This window comes from Cupressus sempervirens, chromosome 8 (assembly GCF_028749045.1).
Source record: "Cupressus sempervirens isolate cs-2001-9-10 chromosome 8, ASM2874904v1, whole genome shotgun sequence".
In the NCBI taxonomy this organism is placed as follows: Eukaryota; Viridiplantae; Streptophyta; class Pinopsida; order Cupressales; family Cupressaceae; genus Cupressus; species Cupressus sempervirens.
Genome location: NC_143125.1, coordinates 498,846,875 through 498,867,117, shown reverse-complemented (window position 1 = coordinate 498,867,117; position 20,243 = coordinate 498,846,875). Strand labels below are relative to the sequence as shown.

The following is a 20,243-nucleotide window of genomic DNA, read 5'->3' as shown; positions in this document are numbered from 1 at the left end:
TTTTACAACATTTTTTTCCCTCAATTTTGTGAATGGATTTATATAAAATTATAAAAATATTATATTGAGATATACTTGATTGGATTTAGTAGAATATGAAATGAAATGAATTGATATATGAAAGGAAATGAATTGAGATATAATTTTTGTAATATTGAAAGTTGAAAAAATTGTAAAATAAGTTTATGAGATTTTCATTCTAATTTTGTATTTTATTATATCTTTTAACAATGCAATTATTGTTATACACTTTGTCTTGTAATTGATTTTAACTCTTTTATTTAATCTAATCATAAAGAATTCTATAAAGTCATTAAAATAATATAACATTTTCTACTAACTGACAAGTTGAAAATTAAAATACGAAGACACTAGCAATATTGTAGAATATCATCTGATCTAATGAGTGTTAAGTATTCCATTCATTCTCATTAAAGATAGATTTCATAAACCATCACTTATTGTAAGAATTTGCCTTAGGGCAAAATCACCTAGGATCAACGAACTCAAGCACTAGCACAAAAATGGACCAAAAGGTATGATCATAATAACAAAATGAAATTGTATTCATGTAATGTTATGGATATACACACTAGGAGTGCCTGTATATAAAGGCTTTTAAGATGCATCTAGAATGTCTCTAAAATGAGCTAGGAGATAAGCATGAGAACTAAACACATTTCCACCAAAAGTGGATTATCTTCCATTGCGCATGAGAGGATAAGTATGACAAGGTGTATCTCGTATTGAGATGATGTAGACACCATGTGCTTAAATTAGATGCTAACTTCTATGTTGTAGACACCATGTGCATAAAAGAGTTGCTAACACCTGTGTTGTCAGCACATTTAGTTAAGAAAACTATACAGTAGAACTTTCAAAATAAGTTAAAAATGTAATAAGATATTTTAGATGGGAAACTTAACAGAATTTACCTCTTTAAAAAAAGAACCCTCGAATATGGCCTCTCAAAACCGATATACATAAACTGGATTTGAAATTTTGTTATACCATGATCGACGCGTGACTCTCCTCATATATCTTGAAGCTGACACGGAACCCATATTTTGCTTAATAAACTGGTCCAATCGACATCGGAAACCCGCAATATCTGTAATTACCAAGCTTAGGCGATGACATGGAATGCTTATCCACAGCGCAAAAGCGGATCAACCGTCTGAGCCACTACACTATAAATATTCCTCTCAGTTCACCCAAATCTTCAGGGGCGCCGTAGATAAGATAATACAGAGAGTTATAAGTTGATAATGGGGAAATCAAGAGAATTTGGCAGTGTAAATAGTGTATTAGTGGTAGTGCTAGCGCTAGTATTCCAATGCAGCTGCGTGTGGGGAAAGCTGAAAGAGTGCACAAACATTCCAACGCATCAGTCTTCCCACACACTTCGCTACGAGGTGGAGTCCTCCAATGACGAGGCGTGGAAAGCAGCTGTGCACTCCCACTTTGCACATCTCACTCCAACCGACGAGGACTTCTGGAGCTCTCTCAAGCCTCGCAATCGCAGGCAAAATCTGGAAGACGCACAGGAGGATTTCAAGTGGAGAATGATGTACAGGAGATTGAGAGAGGTTCCTATTAATAACAACAACATTACTACTGTTGAGGGAGGCTTTTTGCAGGAGGTTCCCTTGCACAACGTTCGTCTGGATCCCGGTTCTGTGTATGGGATTGCGCAGCAGACGAATCTGAAGTATCTGATGATGTTGGATGTGGACAATTTGGTGTGGAGCTTCAGGAAGACTGCGGGGCTGGCCACTCCTGGGAAGCCGTACGGAGGATGGGAGAACGACACGGTGGAGCTGAGAGGGCACTTTGTGGGGCACTACATGAGCGCCACTGCTCTCATGTGGGCTTCTACTCATGATGCTGCCCTCTTTGACAAGATGACCTCCCTTGTTTCTGCCCTTGCTGCCTGCCAGAATGCCATGGGATCTGGTTATCTTTCTGCTTTTCCCTCCGAGTTCTTTGATCGCTTTGAGGCCGTTGAAGATGTCTGGGCACCGTATTATACCATTCACAAGGTAAGCTTCTTTCTACCTCCACTGCATTTGTTATTTCAGGGTATCTGAAATATTAATGTAACGGTTAATTTTTAAAAGGATCGGCTAATTCAATACAAAATGTACTAAAAGACAAAACAAAGTTAATTTTTTTTTTCCAGATTCATCAAAACGTAGTAATTTTTTTCTACTTTTTTTGTTGTTGTTTTCGACTACAAAACTATGCTGATCATGAAGATCAGATGTTGAAATTTTCGAAAAAAATTACTATGTTTTCGATTTTTTGAAAATTGACCAACTATACAGTTTGTAGGGAGGATAGCCGTGTCCATTTTTGAATAGTTTCAACAGATATATAGTGGATTTAATATCGTACGTGGACAATTTGTTTATTAGATTTGATTTAAATGGTGTATTTTGAGGTTTGATTTGTTTATAGAATTTATCTATGCTTTGATCTGCTTGTTTGGTTCATCTAATATGTCATATTTAAATGGAGTACCATACTGTGTTGTCTTTTATAGGTCTACACTTAATTATAATAATATTGAAAATTATAGGCAAGAGTCTTTGTGAACCTCTTATCTCAGAGGTCTCTATAAAAAAACTAAAATGTTAAAAATTATACTAATTTGTACAACTATCATAATTCTATTTATTTTTCAATGTCTTCAAAAAGAAGATGATTAGTCTAATAACATTGCACTCTATTTTTTTGGTCCTTACCTTATTTTGATCTCCCTCTCTTTTTTCATTAATCTTGTATTTCAATCCATTGTCCTTTTGCACTTTGAAGAATTGCACTGCATTTGTCTTTTAGGCCTCTAAAATAGAAGTTTTTTTTTGGTCCTTCCCTATTTGGATCTCCCTCTCTTTTTTTCGTTAATCTTGTATTTCAATCCATTGTCCTTTTGTACTTTGAAGAATTGCACTACATTTGTCTTTTAGGCTTCTAAAATAGAAAACAGTTCTCTCTATGTCTATTTTTAAATGACTTGAAGAATAGACCTATTGCATTTAACCCTATAACTTGAGAGTTTTAATCAATATTTAAGAATTTGTAACATTGAAATATCTCACGTTTGTTTGAGACTCACTCATTATACAATTTCAAATGAGCACTAACTTAAATTTAGAACAACTTTTTAAATTGTAGTTCAGCTTAATTTGGTCAAGAATCAACCTCAATAAGTATTTTGCCACCTCAATACACAAAACCTTACAACTTTTTCTTCTTCTTATAATTAAAAATTGAACATAAGCATCCACTTAAAATTAGAAAATAATGTTTAACTTAACTATACATTAGTTAAAATTATTGTAAAATATTACAATTATTATATTGAAATTCTATTAATTTGTACCATTATCATCCAATATTTATTTTAAATAATTTAAACAATAGATATTTAATATATTTTTAATTCTAATTATCTTGCAATATATATATATATATATATATATATATATATATATATATATATATATATATATATATATATATATATATACACACTAATTACCTTGAATTACGTTGAATACTTGAATTTAATTACCTTGCACTATATATATTCTCTATCTCCGCCACCCTCTAATTGCTATATATTCTCTATCTCGGCCACCCTCTAATTGCTATTGATTCTGTATATCCTTTCATGCTTATAATTAAGACAAATACTAATGCATGCTAGAAGACAATAGATACATTGTACTAGTTACTTACCCTATTTGTCAATTAATTTTGAGCTTATTATAACACACATTATTTTGCTTGGCATGGGTTACTACCAGATCATGACAGGATTGCTAGATCAATACAGCATAGCTGGAAATAAACAAGCACTGAACATGACGACGTGGATGGCTGATTACTTTTACATGCGTGTGAAAAGAGTGATAAAACGGTGGACAATAGAGAGACATTGGACTTCTTTGAATGAAGAGACTGGTGGCATGAATGATGTTCTCTATCGCCTCTACACCATTTCTGTATTGCTCTTCCCCCTTCTACCTTTGCTAACCTTTAATTTTACATTTGTTTACAAATTCTAAGTAACATTTGGTGCAGAAAAATCCAAAACATATGGAGCTTGCGCATCTTTTTGACAAGCCTTGCTTTTTAGGGTTACTAGCTGTGCAGGTATTTCTCTGGTACATAAAATCTCCTTTCAATGATGTTTGACGTTAAATGTAAAATTGGCATTTTATTATTTTGTATATTGTTTCTAACTGTTCACAGGCGGATAGTCTCTCTGGATTTCATGCGAATACACATATTCCTGTGGTTAAGGGTTCACAAATGCGATATGAGGTCACAGGTGACCCACTCTACAAGGTAACTGAGTGTAGAATAATATAAAAGTAAATATATAGATTGTATTTTCAATTTTCTTTCATAAACTAATAATGCATTCATTTTTTCAATGTTTAATAACAAATAATTTTAGTGGAAAATATTAAAATTTCATTTCAATAATGAATTCTAAATATTTGTTTTTTTATTTTGATAGGAAATAAGTACATTCTTTGTAGACATTGTAAATTCATCACATGCATGGGCAACTGGCGGAACTTCTAGTGGTGAATTTTGGTCAGTATATCTTTATTTTTAATTTAAAGTAACAAAATAAAATATTTTTGAAACAATTAAAATTTCTATTTAAAAAAAAATTAATAGAATATATTCTTTTATATTTGTTTGACAAAATATTTTATTATTTTGAAGGGAGGATCCAAAGAGAATGCTTGATTCACTTTCTACCGAAACTGAAGAAACATGTACTTCATACAACTTATTAAAGGTTTTTTCTTACTTCCCTTAATACTAACGTTTAGATATAAATATGATTTGAAAGACAAATTAACATAACTGAACATAAATAACTAAAGTGTAAATCTATTATTCTACATAACATAATATATATTGCTACTCTGTTATAAATGTTAATTTTTAAAATAACTTGAATAAAACCTTCATTTTTCTCTATCAATAGAAAGAATATATTATAATATAATTGAAATATTGTTCTTCTATAATGAATTCACACAACTATTTATACATGTTCCTCACATTTTGAAAAAATGAACATAGGTCATTCGACACTTGTTTCGATGGACAAGAGATCTTAAATATGCAGATTACTATGAACGTGTCTTGACAAATGGTATACTTGGAAGACTAAGAGGAACAGACCCAGGGGTTTTCATTTATATGCAACCTCAAGGAGCTGGAGTTTCAAAGGCTCAGAGTTATCACGGTTGGGGTACTTTGTATGATTCATTTTGGTGTTGTTATGGTACAGGTAAAATTTCATTTAATTATTATTTTTATAAATTATTATTTTTATTTAAAAAAAATAAAATTACGGATATTATTTAATTTTACATTCTTATAATTTTGAACAGCTAGTGAATCATTTTCTAAATTCGGAGATTCTATATATTTTGAAGAGAGTGGTGTAAATCGTAATTTGTACATCATGCAATTTATACCTAGCACATTTTCTTGGGATAATGTTGGATTTAACTTGAAGCAAGTAATTCAACCTCTATTTTCTTATGATCCAAATCTCAAGATCTCAATAGAATTCTCTTCATATAAGGTAAAATCCGAATACTTATTTAGAGTGGAATGAAAGATTCAACATGTTATGATAAAATTTAAACACAAACAAAATTATTTTCTATAAATCATTTTTCATATATCAATTAATCATTATAGTTTATATATTCAATCTAATATTTTTTTTTTGTTTTCTCTTGATAATTGGAGAGTGAAAAGATCAACGATGTAGATTTTACTCTAAATATACGAATACCATTTTGGACATCTAAAAGTGCAATTGCAATGTTGAATGAAGAAGAACTCTCACTATCTCCTGGTATGTTCTTACTTTTTCTTTCATTGGTTTTTTCCTTTAGATAAATAAACAAAGATATAAAGATTATTCTTGAATACACTATTTATTGTTCTAGTTCTATATATTGTCCATACTTTTAGAATGGCTTAATATTTTTTATGGTGATGCATAACTCTCTCTCTATATTTAATATTATATTAATTCTTAATTAATTTAATGATAGGATTATATCTATAATGTTCAAATATGTAATTAATATATTAAATATATCTATGAGAAAGAGATATTTTTGAAAACAGAGATTTATACAGTAATTAATTATTTGATTGTTTTAATGAAATTGCAGGGAATTTTTTGACCATTAAAAGAAAATGGAGTTCTGGAGATAAGGTGACTTTGTCATTACCAATTGGCCTTAGGACAGAGAAGATCAAAGGTAATGTTTAGAAAAAATCATAGGTGAAAAGTAATGCTCAATACAATTATTTCCCATAAACTAACAGATAAATCTAATATATATCCTTGGCAGATACTCGTGAAGCAGCTAAAACTATTCAAGCAGTTCTTTTTGGTCCATATCTACTTGTTGGCATGAGTGATAAGGGATGGGACCTTAAAGTTGAGAAAGGATCTTCAATAAATGATTGGATAAAACCAGTTCCAGCAATATCTGCCTCTCAATTGTTTAGCTTTCACCAAGGATCTGGTAGAAAACCCTTTGTAATTCAACAAAATAATACTCACATTTTTCTGAGCGAAGCTCCAATGGTTGGGACAGAGGAAGCAACTCATTCCACTTTTAGAGTGGTCGATCCTTCAAAGGGAGAGAAAGGATATGAATCAGCCATGGATTTAATTGGGAAGAATGTCTATCTCGAACTTTTTAATGAACCTGGAGTTGCTATTACACACCAAGGAGCAGACAAGCCAGCTACAATTGCAAAAATAACCACTGAAAGTGAAGGAATAATGTTCAAAGCAGTGGAAGGGTTAGATGGTAAAAGGGATACCATATCATTTGAGTCCATAAGTCTGCCGAGTTGCTTTCTCTTTGGAGAAGAATCATCTTCAAAAGAAATTTCATTGAAGTGCAAGGCTAGTACAGTTGATGGGAGTTTCAAAGATTCAGTTAGTTACACTGGAGCTCCAGGAATCAGTTCATATCATCCCATTAGTTTCATTGCTAGTGGATCAAACAGAAACTATCTGCTCAAGCCCCTCCACAGCTACATGGATGAGTTCTATACATCCTATTTTAACATCACAACTTAGAATCTTTTGTATGTTGGCATGTCAGTACAACATTATAAACATGCTAAGATTCTCTCATATTAAATTTTAACGGGATGACCTTGTTTAATAATTGCTGTTACAGAAAAGAAGAGTCATTTTCAATCATCAGAAGCACACAGACTGCTTTTTATTGAATAAGCTCGTTTCCTTGTAAGTGTTCTAATCACATCCGTATGAAACATTTAATATAAGCAACCTCTGGTGGAAGTTTTCTTGCCACGTTAAAAAATTCCACGTTCCCTTCTTCTGTGCGGCTCTTAGCCTTTTTTTGATACTTTCAAATTATTAATGTCCCGTAGAAATCATGCCTCTGCAATGTACGTATGCGTGACAATAATTGTAGTTTAGAGTTTCAAAACAAATGGATGTATATAAACTTTTTTTAATGGAATTATTCACCAATTGCATTTAACTAAATTTGATTTGAGAATGGAAGAATTATGTTTTTAGGTGTTATGATGCTTGCGAGTGTGACATAAATTGAGGGGAAGAAGTTTAATAGTTTGTAATAATCTTAGAGATTGAGATTGTGGCCACTCTTAAACATCACACAGTAAGGAGAAAATTAAGCTTGGAAAAAATAAATCAACTTTGACTATTTAACACTTTTAGTGTTAGAATGAAGCTTAGTGTGTGATGTTTAAGCCGCCCTGAGATTGTCTGATAGAAAAATAGTCATCATTCAATTTATATAAAAATATTTTACGATAATTCTAGGCTCATATTTTTAATAGCAATAAGCTTTCAATAAGATTAAAAGATTAGTTTCTAGATGGTGGTTGTGTACTAAAAAGGAAATGTTTTTTAATAATGATTGTTGGAACTTTAGTTTTATAGAATTTACAAAAATTGAATTTCAATTAATTCAATAGGTAACATAATAGATAAACAATAGAGACATTGGATGATAAGCTATTTGAATGAAGTCTAATAGCAAACCTTCTATTTGACATGTGATAAATATGTTTGCGTGTAGAGGTTCATTGTCTATCAATTTTTCTCTATATGATTCTGCATTTTATAATGAACAATGATGATAATTCAATTGCAAAGCCCTAGAAATGCAGTTTGACACATTTGGTGTGGTATAACTATAAATATACTACTATAGCATAGGAAATGTTAGAGCACTCAATAAATTAACTTGCAAACTAAAAATAGTTCACTGTGTAGTATTATTTATTATTATATTATTTAACAAATATGTGAATACTTCTATAAAGACATAAAATATATAATGAATGTATGATAATGTATAGTTAATATATTATGATAATGTATAGTTTTTATGTTTAGTATTTTTTTTTTTATGATTCCAAAACTATCTTGTTTTTCGAAGTCTAATTATTATCCTTTGTATTTCCTTTTTAAAGACATGTGCCTCAAATGAGTATCAACACATCAAAATTTTTTTAATTAGCGGTCCCAATTAGTATCAAGTTTCATTATTTTGAGTTTGAAGTAGTGAGATAAATTATAGAGGTCTTTGGGATGGTAAACAACCTATATGGGATCCTTCCTTAGGGATGAACAATTTCAATTTATAGAAAGATCACAATGTCATAATTATATATAATGAAAAAGGATGATAACTCAAGTGTGAAGCTCTAGAAATGTATTTTGACACCTTTGGTGTGGTATAACTATAAATAAGCTACTATAGCATATGAAATATTAGAGTGCCCAATAAATCAAAATAAAAACTAAAAAAACTTCATGATGCAATATAATTTATCATTATGTTTTTTTAAAATATTAATAGCATCCAAAAAAAAGAGCTAACCCTCAATACACTACCATGGTAACACCATCAACAACCCAATAACAATAAAACACTACCATCAACCTAATCTTCCCAAAAACATCAAAAACTATTAACTATTAATCAACACTAGATTATCATGAGTAGATAAAATAAAAATAAAAGTCCTAAATATTGGCCTTCACTTTCAATTTCTTACATAGAAAGACCTCTGCCCAATCATCTACCAAAAATTCATAGAGTTTGGTAGAATTCTCCACTTGAAGGCTGTTCTTTTCATTCTACTATAAAAGATGAAGAGTGATCATAGGAGCATGAGTTACCTTGAGCGAAAAATTGGAGAGAGTGGGAAAGCTCTCATCCAAAGTCTTGAACGATTCCTTAAGGACCCCAATCTCCTACTTAATGTCTCTGACATTGCCAAAGAGCTCCTAGCAACCAACATAGTTACCCTTCTAAGGCTCCAAAGTCTTAACCTATAAACACATAGGGTTAGTAGAAACCAATTTTTTGATGTTCTTGTCCACATGCATAGGGGAAGTTTCTGTCATTGGTGAGTTATTTTTATGTTTTCTTGGGGAAGGGACCACATGAGTAGTAATATCCATCATGTTCATAGTGAAGCTAGCCAATACATGGGTTGTATCTTGGCTAGCTTTCTTTTCTTTTTATAGGTCCTAATCTCCTCCAAGGAAGAATTGGTCTATTTAGACCCCATTTCCTCAAGCTTGTCACCCATTTCCCCTCTCTTCTTTGATTTTTTTCTCCTCCCTATCACTGGTATCAGACATTGTTTCCTTATTAATTTCCCAACCACTGTAGGCTTTTTGTTTCATCCTAGACATGTAGTTTGTAAGTCTTCCCAACCTTCTCCTACCCATCTCATTTTCTTCTTCCCAATAAACTAGGTCAATTTGATAAGGCTTTTCAACTCTCAGATTTTGCCATGCCCTATTTATTTTAGGATTTCTTGACAGAGTGACATAGATGGTTTTAGCATGGGCATCGTAGTGCAAACCCCATCATTTCTAGGTGGGTAGGGTATGTCCTAGTTGTTAATAATAGAGTGATGAGGGGCGAGTGCCAGGTGGAAATTATAAAGACAAATAATTGAGACTTGATGCAAAATATTATAAGTTTTCGCTTTCTTTTTCCTATCCTTAATATCAGTTACAATGGCCTCAAGGTCATGTAAAAGAAATCATGTATGGAAATCTCATCATGGTGTTAAAAGTGGTTAAGCAAGGGGAATTGATAAAAATATTAGATTCCAAATCTACCCTCTAAGGTGAGATATGTCATGAGAACCAGACATGCCTCATTCTATGGGACTAAGACACTTTCTATGCTGAACCCACCATAGAACCTCATCGATATTTGTTGGTAAAAAAATTTGTTCTTTTTTGATTTTGACTCTTAAATGCCCGAATTATGAACAATATATGATTCCAAACAGTTGAAAAGATGCTTCCAAAAAGACTAGGTATAACTCCCTATGGTGGATTTGCAATGAACTATGTTTTATTCCTAAAACTAATATGGGGGTGTGTTCTTGACCTGAGAACAAAAGAGGTAAACCGAGTTAGGCCTAAACAAGATCTAACTCAGGCAAAAAATGATTTTTGAAGGATTAATTAAGTTCCTGAACCCACACATCTTATAGACTCATGCAACTTAATGACTTAAAATAGGATAATAACTACTACTAAACTAATTCAACTAGAATCTAAGCTAAGGGGAAGGAATGGTTAATTGAAAGGAAAAACATCTAAGCAATTCTTCTTTGAACATGCAATGACACTACTTATCACATCCGTTCACTGCCTCAAAATAGGGGAATGAAACTCCATTCTTTCCTTGCTTCATTTCAGATAAAAGAGATATCATATAACTAACAACTAACATAAAGGAAAAGAAAATAGTTGATACAAAATACCATTCAATCGTCTTTGCAACATCAAGTACTTCACACCATAAATTCGCTGACCTTTTATTAATCTTTCAATTTCATACATATAGGATTTTGAGATGCTGTTACAATAGAAGTTCAATTGCTTCATCTCCTCAAAAGAATGACAAATGACAAGAAACCAATTTTTTGTATTACAATGATTACATAAGAAAGTAAAAAGGGGGCAGAATATGAATCACTTCACCTTCTTTTCCTTTTCCATTTTTGTCCTATAGGCCTTAACAACAACTATGATTGGGATTAGCTCTTCATGCCTAGGCATGTGTATGTTAGTGTATCTCAAGAGCCACTTAGAATGCTCCTTGGTCAACTCCTTCACAAAATTCAATTGATCTGACAATTCCTCCGTGGCCACATGTATACATCTGCTAGGCTTATGGAGTTTCGCAAATCTATTTTAATTGCTGGAGGATATATCCATCAGACTATCTATGAATTTGGAGAAATTCTCCTGCATGACAGTTATTCCAACAAGTTCTTTCCCTTGGCTGCTAGTTTGTAAATCTATATGCAATCCTCTCATGAGTTCAAAGACTCTGTCTTGGACCTTCTTCACTTTATCCTCTATCTCCTTAAGTCCTTTCTCTACTAACAAGATCATTTCTGATTTGAATTGCATGCTCTGAAGCCATTTGAACAAAGGTTCATCTCTCTTTGGCAAGATCTTTGCTTCAACGACTTCCTTTTCCTTCATTAGAATAATCATTTTTAGAAGAGATATACAATCATCGCTCTTCATTCTTTCTCAAGCCAAAGTATTGCTATTTGCCAAGATGTTATCCTTCTCTGTTTCTAATTTTAAGGTAACATTACCAATTTTTCCTATAATAGAGACTCCCTTCAATTTGAGCTTCCCAGTCCAATCTTTACCGATTTGGCCAAAATGCCTATCTTCCTGAAGTTGGGAGATAAGGCCTTCAACTTCAGAAATAGTAGGATTTTTTGTTACTAACACTCTAGAGATATTCGCCAATGGAGTGACCAATTGTCTAATAAATTTGTTCAGCTCTTCTATCTCAGCTTTCATCCTAACTTTTGACAACTTGAGGTTTTCCATTATTTATCCTTCAATTACTTCATTGGTCGACTTCCATAAGCCAACCTTGGTGTTGTGTCTGGCCTCTCCAAGATCCACGGAGTGTAGAATGAAATTGTTAGTAGTCATATCTTCAATTCTTCCTTCCTTGTTGGGATTAGCTATCTCCATTGTTAAATGCCTTATTTCTAGATCTTTCCCAAGTATTAACAAGGTTTTTTGCTTCTTCACTTTGGTTAGTGCAGATCCAAAACAAATAGCAAGAGATACAGTATCCTTAGCAAGGATGCTTTCATCTTTCCTTTTCCTCTTTCTATCTAGAGTATCCTCCAACTAGGAATCAATGCCTATCACCTTGGAGGCCATTCCAAGTGAGTCTATGCTAAACATCTTCTTCTTAACTGGAGTAATTGCCATCGTAGTTGAAGAGAAGGGATTCTTTAGGGCCTGAGAAATGAGCTTAAGGAAGAGCTCTGGTCTTCCTCCACCTCTGAGGTTCTTTTAGTTGCCTCATCAAATTCAGTAGATTCACTGCTACTGCTCTTTCCATCTCCTAAATTCACTATCTGCACTAGGGAGCTACTTGGTTGCAGAACTGTAGCACATACTTGCAAAACTAGGCTATGATGAGGTGAGGAAACTAGAGTGACATGAGGAGAAGGAACTGGGGAAATATGAGGAGAGGGAACTAGGGTAACAACACTATCCTTTGGCTCCTCCATCTTCTTCTCAGCCTCTGATTGAGTACGAACTGTTGGGATTAAAGATAGAGTAACTAAGAGGGGGGTGAATCAGTTACTAACAAAAATTAATCCACAAATTCCTTAGATGTCTTAAAGATCTAGTTACTGCTAATACTCGGTAAACAAATGTTGTAACTCGGTAAATTAAATTATTACTTATCTTCAAGAATTCATGCATGTAACTAAAAACAAAATGAACACAAGAGACATCAAATTTAACGTGGAAACACAATATGAGAAAAACCACCAAGTAACTAGTCACCAAATTTTCACTCTTCTAAAGTGAGCCCTTTTAGGAGCCAACCCTGTTAAAGGTTATAATACACATTGTTAGGTGTGACCCTATTAGGAGTGACCTTGCTAGAGGTCTTTAGAACAATTCAACTGAACTGTCACCTTGTTAGAGGATTTACAAAATGGCTGTTAAACCAACTTTGTTAAGAGATTTAAAATTATTGCTACAATGGTTAGAAAGCAACAATGAATTGACTTGAACAAGATGCAACTAAATTTGCTGGTTAAAGGTCTCTGTTCAACATCATTAGATCCTCCTTGATCAAATATGGCTCTACTTCTCCTCAATGATCTTTGACCATCTTTCAAATTTTCTTCCACAATAATCAATCTTCATTTTACATTAATTCCATTTCCATTTCATACTTTTTAGAATTCACAACTTGACCTCTTACTTAGACCATTCAGATTGTTAAGTCGACCCATTTACATATTAGATTTACCAATAAATCATACATCAGTCAGCTACAGATATTACTCTAAACAAATAAACATTATTTCATAAAAAAATGAAATCCTTTACTGGCTAACCCTGCTCGATAAATACTGCTTCCAAAAATTTCTTGAGTTAACCATCTTGACTTGGTTAACATTGGAATATCCTTAAAGTCCTTTGGCTGCCAAATTTACTAGGTAAGAACTGAATTTCTCTGATTACCTTGAAAGCTTGGTAAGAACTGCTTCTGCCAAATTACCTTTGATGACCGAGTGAGCTCAGTAAGAACTGCTTCTTCCACATTACCTTTGATGACCGAGTGAGCTCGATAAGAACTACTTCTTCCACATTACCTTTGATGACCAAGTGAACTCGGTAAGAACTGCTTCTTTGCTTTGCTGACCTTCTGAGCTCGGTAGACACTATCCTTTGCCTTGTTGACCTTCTGAGCTCGGTAGACTCTGTCCTTTGTCTAGCTGACCTTCTGAGTTCGGTAGACACTGTCCTTTTTCTAGCTGACCTTCTGAGTTCGGTAGACACTGTTCTTTGCCTTGCTGAACTTCTGAGCTCGATAGACACTGTCTGATGATTGATATGACATTTGTGTGACATCAAAGACAACACACAATTTGAACAATTGTATCCAACAATCTCTCTCTTTGGCATTGATGGCAACACAACATTTCATAACAGGGTGAAATTTGAAAACAAGTCTTTTAATGATAGAATACAAAACTCCCTCTTTCATAATAATCTCTCCCTCGTACACAAACTCTTATTATTTTGCAAATTTCAAAAAGATATGACAGTATATTCTCCCTCTTTGACAACACATGCCAAAGACAACTCAAAATAACTGAATAAAATTGTACCTGATGTACTGATTCATATGCAATATCTTCATTGGTTTGCTACATCAAGTGATAGATTTCCAATTCTGTTCTTGTTGATGCATCACTAAAACTATATTTTAGTGAGCTTCAGATAGGGGAATGACCCCTAACTTACCTCTTAGATAACGAGAATGCATCCTTAGGTAAAGGCTTTGTGAATATTTCAGCAATTTGTTCCTTTGTATGCACATATTCCAATCTTATTTCTTTTTCTTGCACCAATTCTCTAATAAAGTGATATTTTATGGCAATATGCTTGGTTTTTGAATACATCACTGGATTCTTGGAGATGTTAATTGCACTTGTGTTATCACAAAACATAACAACTGGTTCTTTGATTTCTTGCTTCATACCTTCCAATAATTGTTTAAACCACACAATGTTTGAGCAATTTACTGCTGCTACAACATATTCAGCCTCTGTTGTGGATTGAGATGTACAATTTCGCTTTTTGCTTGTCCAAGAAACCAACCTTTTTCCAAGAAAGAAAGCTCCTCCACTTGTGCTCTTTCTGTCATCAATATTTCTTGCCCAATCTGCATTAGTGAACACCTTTAAATACAGTTTTCCTCCAAGTTTATACCATAATCCATAATCTTTAGTTCCTTTTAAGTATCTCATGATCCTTTTGATTGCCATCATGTGATTTTCTTTTGATTTTACTGAGAATCTTGCTACAATTCCTACTGCAAGGGCAATGCCTGGTTTTGTGTACACTACATATTGCAACTTTCCAATCATAGATCTATACAATGTCTGATCCACTTCCTTTGATTCATCATCCTTGGTATGTTTTAATCTAGTACACATAGGAGTCCCAACTGGTTTGCAGTCTTCCATCCCAAACTTTTTCAGTATCTCCTTGATGTATTTAGATTGAGTGATGTAGATGCCATTCTTATTCTATTGAATTTGAAGACCAACAAAGAATTTGATTTCACCAAACATTGACATTTCAAATTCCTTGTTCATTTGTTCTGAAAATTCTTTGCAAAGATCATCATTTCTTGTGAACAAAGTATCATCTACAAATATTTCTACCAAAACAATCTTATTATCTGGTCCTTCCTTTATGTATAAACTACTATTGTCATTAGTTCTTTGAAAACCAATCTGAATAAGATAGTTATGAAATCTTTCATACCATGCTCTAGGGGCTTGTTTAAGACCATATAATCCTTTATGCAATTTGCAGACCATGTCCTTCTTGTTTGGATCAACAAAACCTTTAGGCTACTCAATGTAAACCTCTTCCTCCAATATGCCATTGAGAAATGCCAACTTGACATCCATTTGATAAGCTTTGTATCCTTTGAATGCAACATATGCAAGTAAGGTTCTGACACCTTCCAATCTTGCAACAGGAGCAAAAGTTTCTCCATCGTCTACACCTTCTTCTTGTGAATATCCTTTGCACACCAGTCTAGCTTTGTTCCTTGATACCTTACCATCTTCATTTAGTTTGTTTCTGAATACCCACTTTGTTCCAATCACATTCTTGTCTTTGGGTCTAGGTATAAGAGTCCATGTTTTGTTTTTCTCTATTTGTTCTATCTCTTCATTCATAGCTTCAATCCAAATTTCATTGTCTAATGCATCTTTGACATTTCTAGGTTCAAAATCAGAAAGTAAACAAGTTCCTTTCAACTTACTTCTTGTGATTGTTCCTTCTGATTTATCACCAATGATCTGATCTGGTGCATGATGCTTTCTGACATACTTGGCCAACACGGGCTCCTTGCCTTTTGAATGACTTGCATTGTTATCCTTCTGTGTCTCAACTTCTGGTTTTGATTCTAGTTGCTCAGGCTCGGTAGATGCTAACTCAATAGCTTCTGTTTGCAACTCAAGTTCTTGCAGCTCAGTAGATGCTTACTCAGTTTGAACTTCTTGTGACTCGGTTAATGAAGACTCTGGAGTTGAGGATTCTTGATTAATAGGTATACTTGGAATTGTATCAAGTTCAATGTAAACAAATCTTCTATAGTCTTCAGGTTCCTTTTTGCTTTCTTCTTCTATTTTTTTTGCAAACTCATCAACTTTCACATGTGCACTTTCTATGACTTTGTGAGTAGATAAGTTTAAACATCTATATGCTTTGCTTTTGCAAGAGCATCCAAAAAATATTCCTTTATCACTTTTTACATCAAATTTACCTTTTCTAGATTCTTTCAAAATGTAACATTTGCTTCCAAATACTTTTAGATAACTTACATTGGGTTTGTAGCCATACCACAACTCATAGGGTGTTTTGAATGAGTCCTTTTTCAGCTGTAATTGGTTCAAGGTATGAATTGCAATGCTGATAGCTTCCTTCCAGTATTTGATAGCAATGCCTTTCTCAATCATTAAGGTTCTTGCACAATCCATTATAGATCTATTCCTTCTTTATGCTATTCCATTTTGTTCAGGAGTTCCAGGTGCTGAAACCTATCTTTTGATTCCCCTTTCAATGAAAAAGTTATTGAACTCATGTGAAATGAATTCACCACCTCTGTCAAACCTTGAGCATTTCAATCTTTTGCCTGTTTTCTTTTCTACTCTGGCCAAATACCATTTGAACTTTTCAAATGCTTATGATTTCTCTCTTAGGTACATGACAATTATCATTCTTGAATAATCATCAGCAAACAGAATGAAGAATTTTTCACCCGTATAACTTTCAATGCCAATAGGTCCACACAAATCAGTATGCACAATTTCTAGAACTTCTTCAGTTTGATAGTTCTTGCTTTTAAAACTAGTCTTTCTCATTTTGCCAATTTGACAATTCTTGCATAGATCAACCTTGGGTTTCTTTATGTTAGGAATACCTCTTACTTTTTTGAATTTACTGATCTTTATCAAGTTGTCAAAGTGTACATGACACAATCTCCTATGCCATAACCAACTTTCTTCAATTTGAGTAATAAAACATTAACATTCACCAAGTTCAAGATAAAATAAGTTACCGTTTGTTTGAGTGCCTGATCCAATCAGCTTTCCTTTGCCATCTAGCAATCTTGCTTTTCCATGCATAAATTCTACTTTGAATCCATTATTGAGTAGATGTGCCACACTCAACAAATTATGCTTTAGTCCTTCTAACCAATATACATTATCACATACAAGTTCCTTGGTTAGTGATATTCTTCCTTTTCCTCTTATACAACAAGGTTCATTGTTACCAAATCTTACACTACCACCATCATAGTCTTCAAAGTATTCAAACTTAGTTTTATCACTAGTCATGTGATGAGAACAACCACTATCCATGATTTATGTATCATTTCTGCTCATATGAGAAATGAGTGCCATTTCCTCATCATTATCAGATTCATCTTTCACAGCAATGTAGACAATTTCATCTTCTTCTTCATAATCAGAATCATTAGAATCTTTAGCCAAAAACATGTTTTCTTACCTTTATCCTTGAATGATTTGAAGTCTTTCTTGCCATTGTACTTGTAACCTTTCTTCTCATATTTGTTTTGCTTATTTGGGTACCTAGCAGCAATATGTCCAATTTTTTCACAAGAAGAACAGATTAGAGGAACCTTACCTTTGTATTTCCCTTTGCCTCTTGAATATTTCCTTGCTAGCAGAGCTTCAACCACTTCAAGATCACTGTCTAAACTTTTTTTAGATTCTTCATCACTGTCTAATTGTGGATCCTTCATCTTTTTCCCTTTTTCTTTGAGTGAAAGCTTGGCTTCAAATGCTGATTCAAAGTTCTTGGCAACTGGAACATAATTGTCATAGTTGTTTAGCTCAAATGCAATCAATCTTCCAACTATGGCCTCTAAATTTATTTTATGATTTGCCTCACATCTCCTTTCTTGAATTGTAGAGACTCTGATTGCATAAATGGGAAGTAGAGTTCTAAGAACTTTACTTATAACTATCTCCTCACTGATATCTCCTCTAGATGCTTTGATTGCACTAACACATGCTTTAACTCTTTCAACATACTTTGCAATGTTTTCATCCTCTCTCATCCTCATTCGATCAAATTGTCCTCTCAAACTTTTTGCTTTGGCTCATTTCACATTATCATCTGCTCCATAGATTTCTTTCAGCTTTTTCCACATTTCAAAGGCAGTTTTGCAATCCTTGATGTCATCAAACTCTTCATAACTCAAAGTAGATGCTATGTCTATCATCATGTTATTGCAAGTCTTCTTTTCAACAATATCATTGACAGATAATGTACTCGAAGGTTCTTCATATTTTTCATCAAGGTACTTCAACCTTGTATCACCAATAGAAGCCAGATGAAGCCTTATCAATCCTTGCCATGCTGAGAAGTTGTCCCTATTAAGTCTTGGAATTTCCCTTTTGTAAGACATCTTGATCTTTAGCTTAGATCCTTGAAATATTTTCCTGTAAGCACCAATAGCTCTAATACCAATTGTTGGGATTAAAGATAGAGTAACTAAGAGGGGGGTGAATTAGTTACTAACAAAAATTAATCCACAGATCCCTTAGATGTCTTAAAGATCTAGTTACTGCTAATACTCAATAAAAAAATGCTGTAACTTGATAAATTAAATTATTACTTATCTTCAAGCATTCATGCATGTAAGTGAAAACAAAATGAACAAAAGAGACACCAAATTTAACATGGAAACCCAATATGGGAAAAACCACCAAGTAACTAGTCACCAATTTTTCACTCTTCTAAAGTGAGCCCTATTAGGAGCCAACCCTGTTAAAGGTTACAATACACACTGTTAGGTGTGACCTTGTTAGAGGATTTAATCACCCTGTTGGGAGTGGCCTTGGTAGAGGTCTTTAAAACAATTATACTGAACTGTCACCTTGTTAGAGGATTTACGAAATGGCTATTAAAACAACTCTATTAAGAGATCTGAAATTGCTACTACAAAGGTTAGAAAGTTACAATGGATTGACCTGAACAAGATGCAACTGAATTTGCTGGTTACAGGTGATGGGGACACGACCCAAGCATAGAATGGACACAACCAGAAAGGAAAAATTGTATTAACTCTGTAAATATGCTATTACATTCAGTACAAAGAAAATAGACTTCAAACATGCCCTAAGGGCTTACAACAATATAGGTTTGGAGATAATTTCTCCTTATTGTACCTCCTCTCAAACTCCACTCCGAACTGCCTTTTACAATGCTAAAAATGTTCTTAAATAGACCCCGAATGGTTAAGGATTAGGAATACATTCTATAAAGGGCTAGTTGGCATCCACCGACCAAATAGAAGGCTCTAGAAGTCACATTAGAAGTCGACACAAAATTAGAAGAATCCAGAAACGGTAACCAAACTTTCAGGATGCATAACTTTTGAACCGTAGCTCTGATTGACGAACTGTTTACATTTTCGAAAAGCTCTTGAAGTGCTCTATGGCCCTATGGACCAGCTTTTCTCATCCCCCATTTTTTGGCCCTATTCAAGGTCATTTAATGCCCCTAACCTGACTTTGAAGCATTCTTAAGAGGTCTCCAAAAATAAAAAAATTGCAATAACTTTCAAACCGTGGGGCCTTTCAACCTGATTCTTTTTCTGGAATGCTCTAAATTACAATTACAATCTTCTGACCAATTTAAACCTTCTAGTTCGCCAATATGATGGCTCAATTACACTCCTATTTTTTTGGCATTACACGTATCCCAAGGTGTTCAATACTCTATCCTAGAACACTGATAGTGGAACTGTGAGAGTTGGAACCTTAATCTGACCCAAATGGGTATCCAGAAATGAAAACACATGAAATAGAAACTAAGTCTAAGTACATTTTTTTTGGTTGAGACAAGATTGCCCTTATACCTCTAGATGCTCCTACATCAATAGATATCGGTTCAACATCATTAGATCCTTGATCAAATATGGCTCTGCTGCTCGTCAATGATCTCTGATCATCCTTCAAATTTTCTTCCACAATAATCAATCTTCATTGTACATTAATTACACTTCCAT

At 33.6% G+C, this 20,243-nt stretch overlaps 1 protein-coding gene across 1 annotated transcript; it reads left to right on the top strand.

The window, feature by feature from the left end:
• The first annotated feature begins 1,174 nt into the window (after nucleotides 1–1,174).
• LOC149543369 (uncharacterized) lies at nucleotides 1,175–7,312 on the top strand. Its single transcript, XM_089796281.1, has 11 exons — nucleotides 1,175–2,042; nucleotides 3,813–4,010; nucleotides 4,090–4,161; nucleotides 4,261–4,356; nucleotides 4,532–4,611; nucleotides 4,747–4,822; nucleotides 5,113–5,323; nucleotides 5,427–5,623; nucleotides 5,794–5,902; nucleotides 6,228–6,317; nucleotides 6,411–7,312. The coding sequence occupies exons 1-11, from the start codon at nucleotides 1,269–1,271 to the stop codon at nucleotides 7,151–7,153; spliced, it is 2,646 nt and encodes an 881-aa protein (XP_089652407.1). The 5' UTR covers nucleotides 1,175–1,268; the 3' UTR covers nucleotides 7,154–7,312.
• The last annotated feature ends 12,931 nt before the right edge of the window (nucleotides 7,313–20,243 follow it).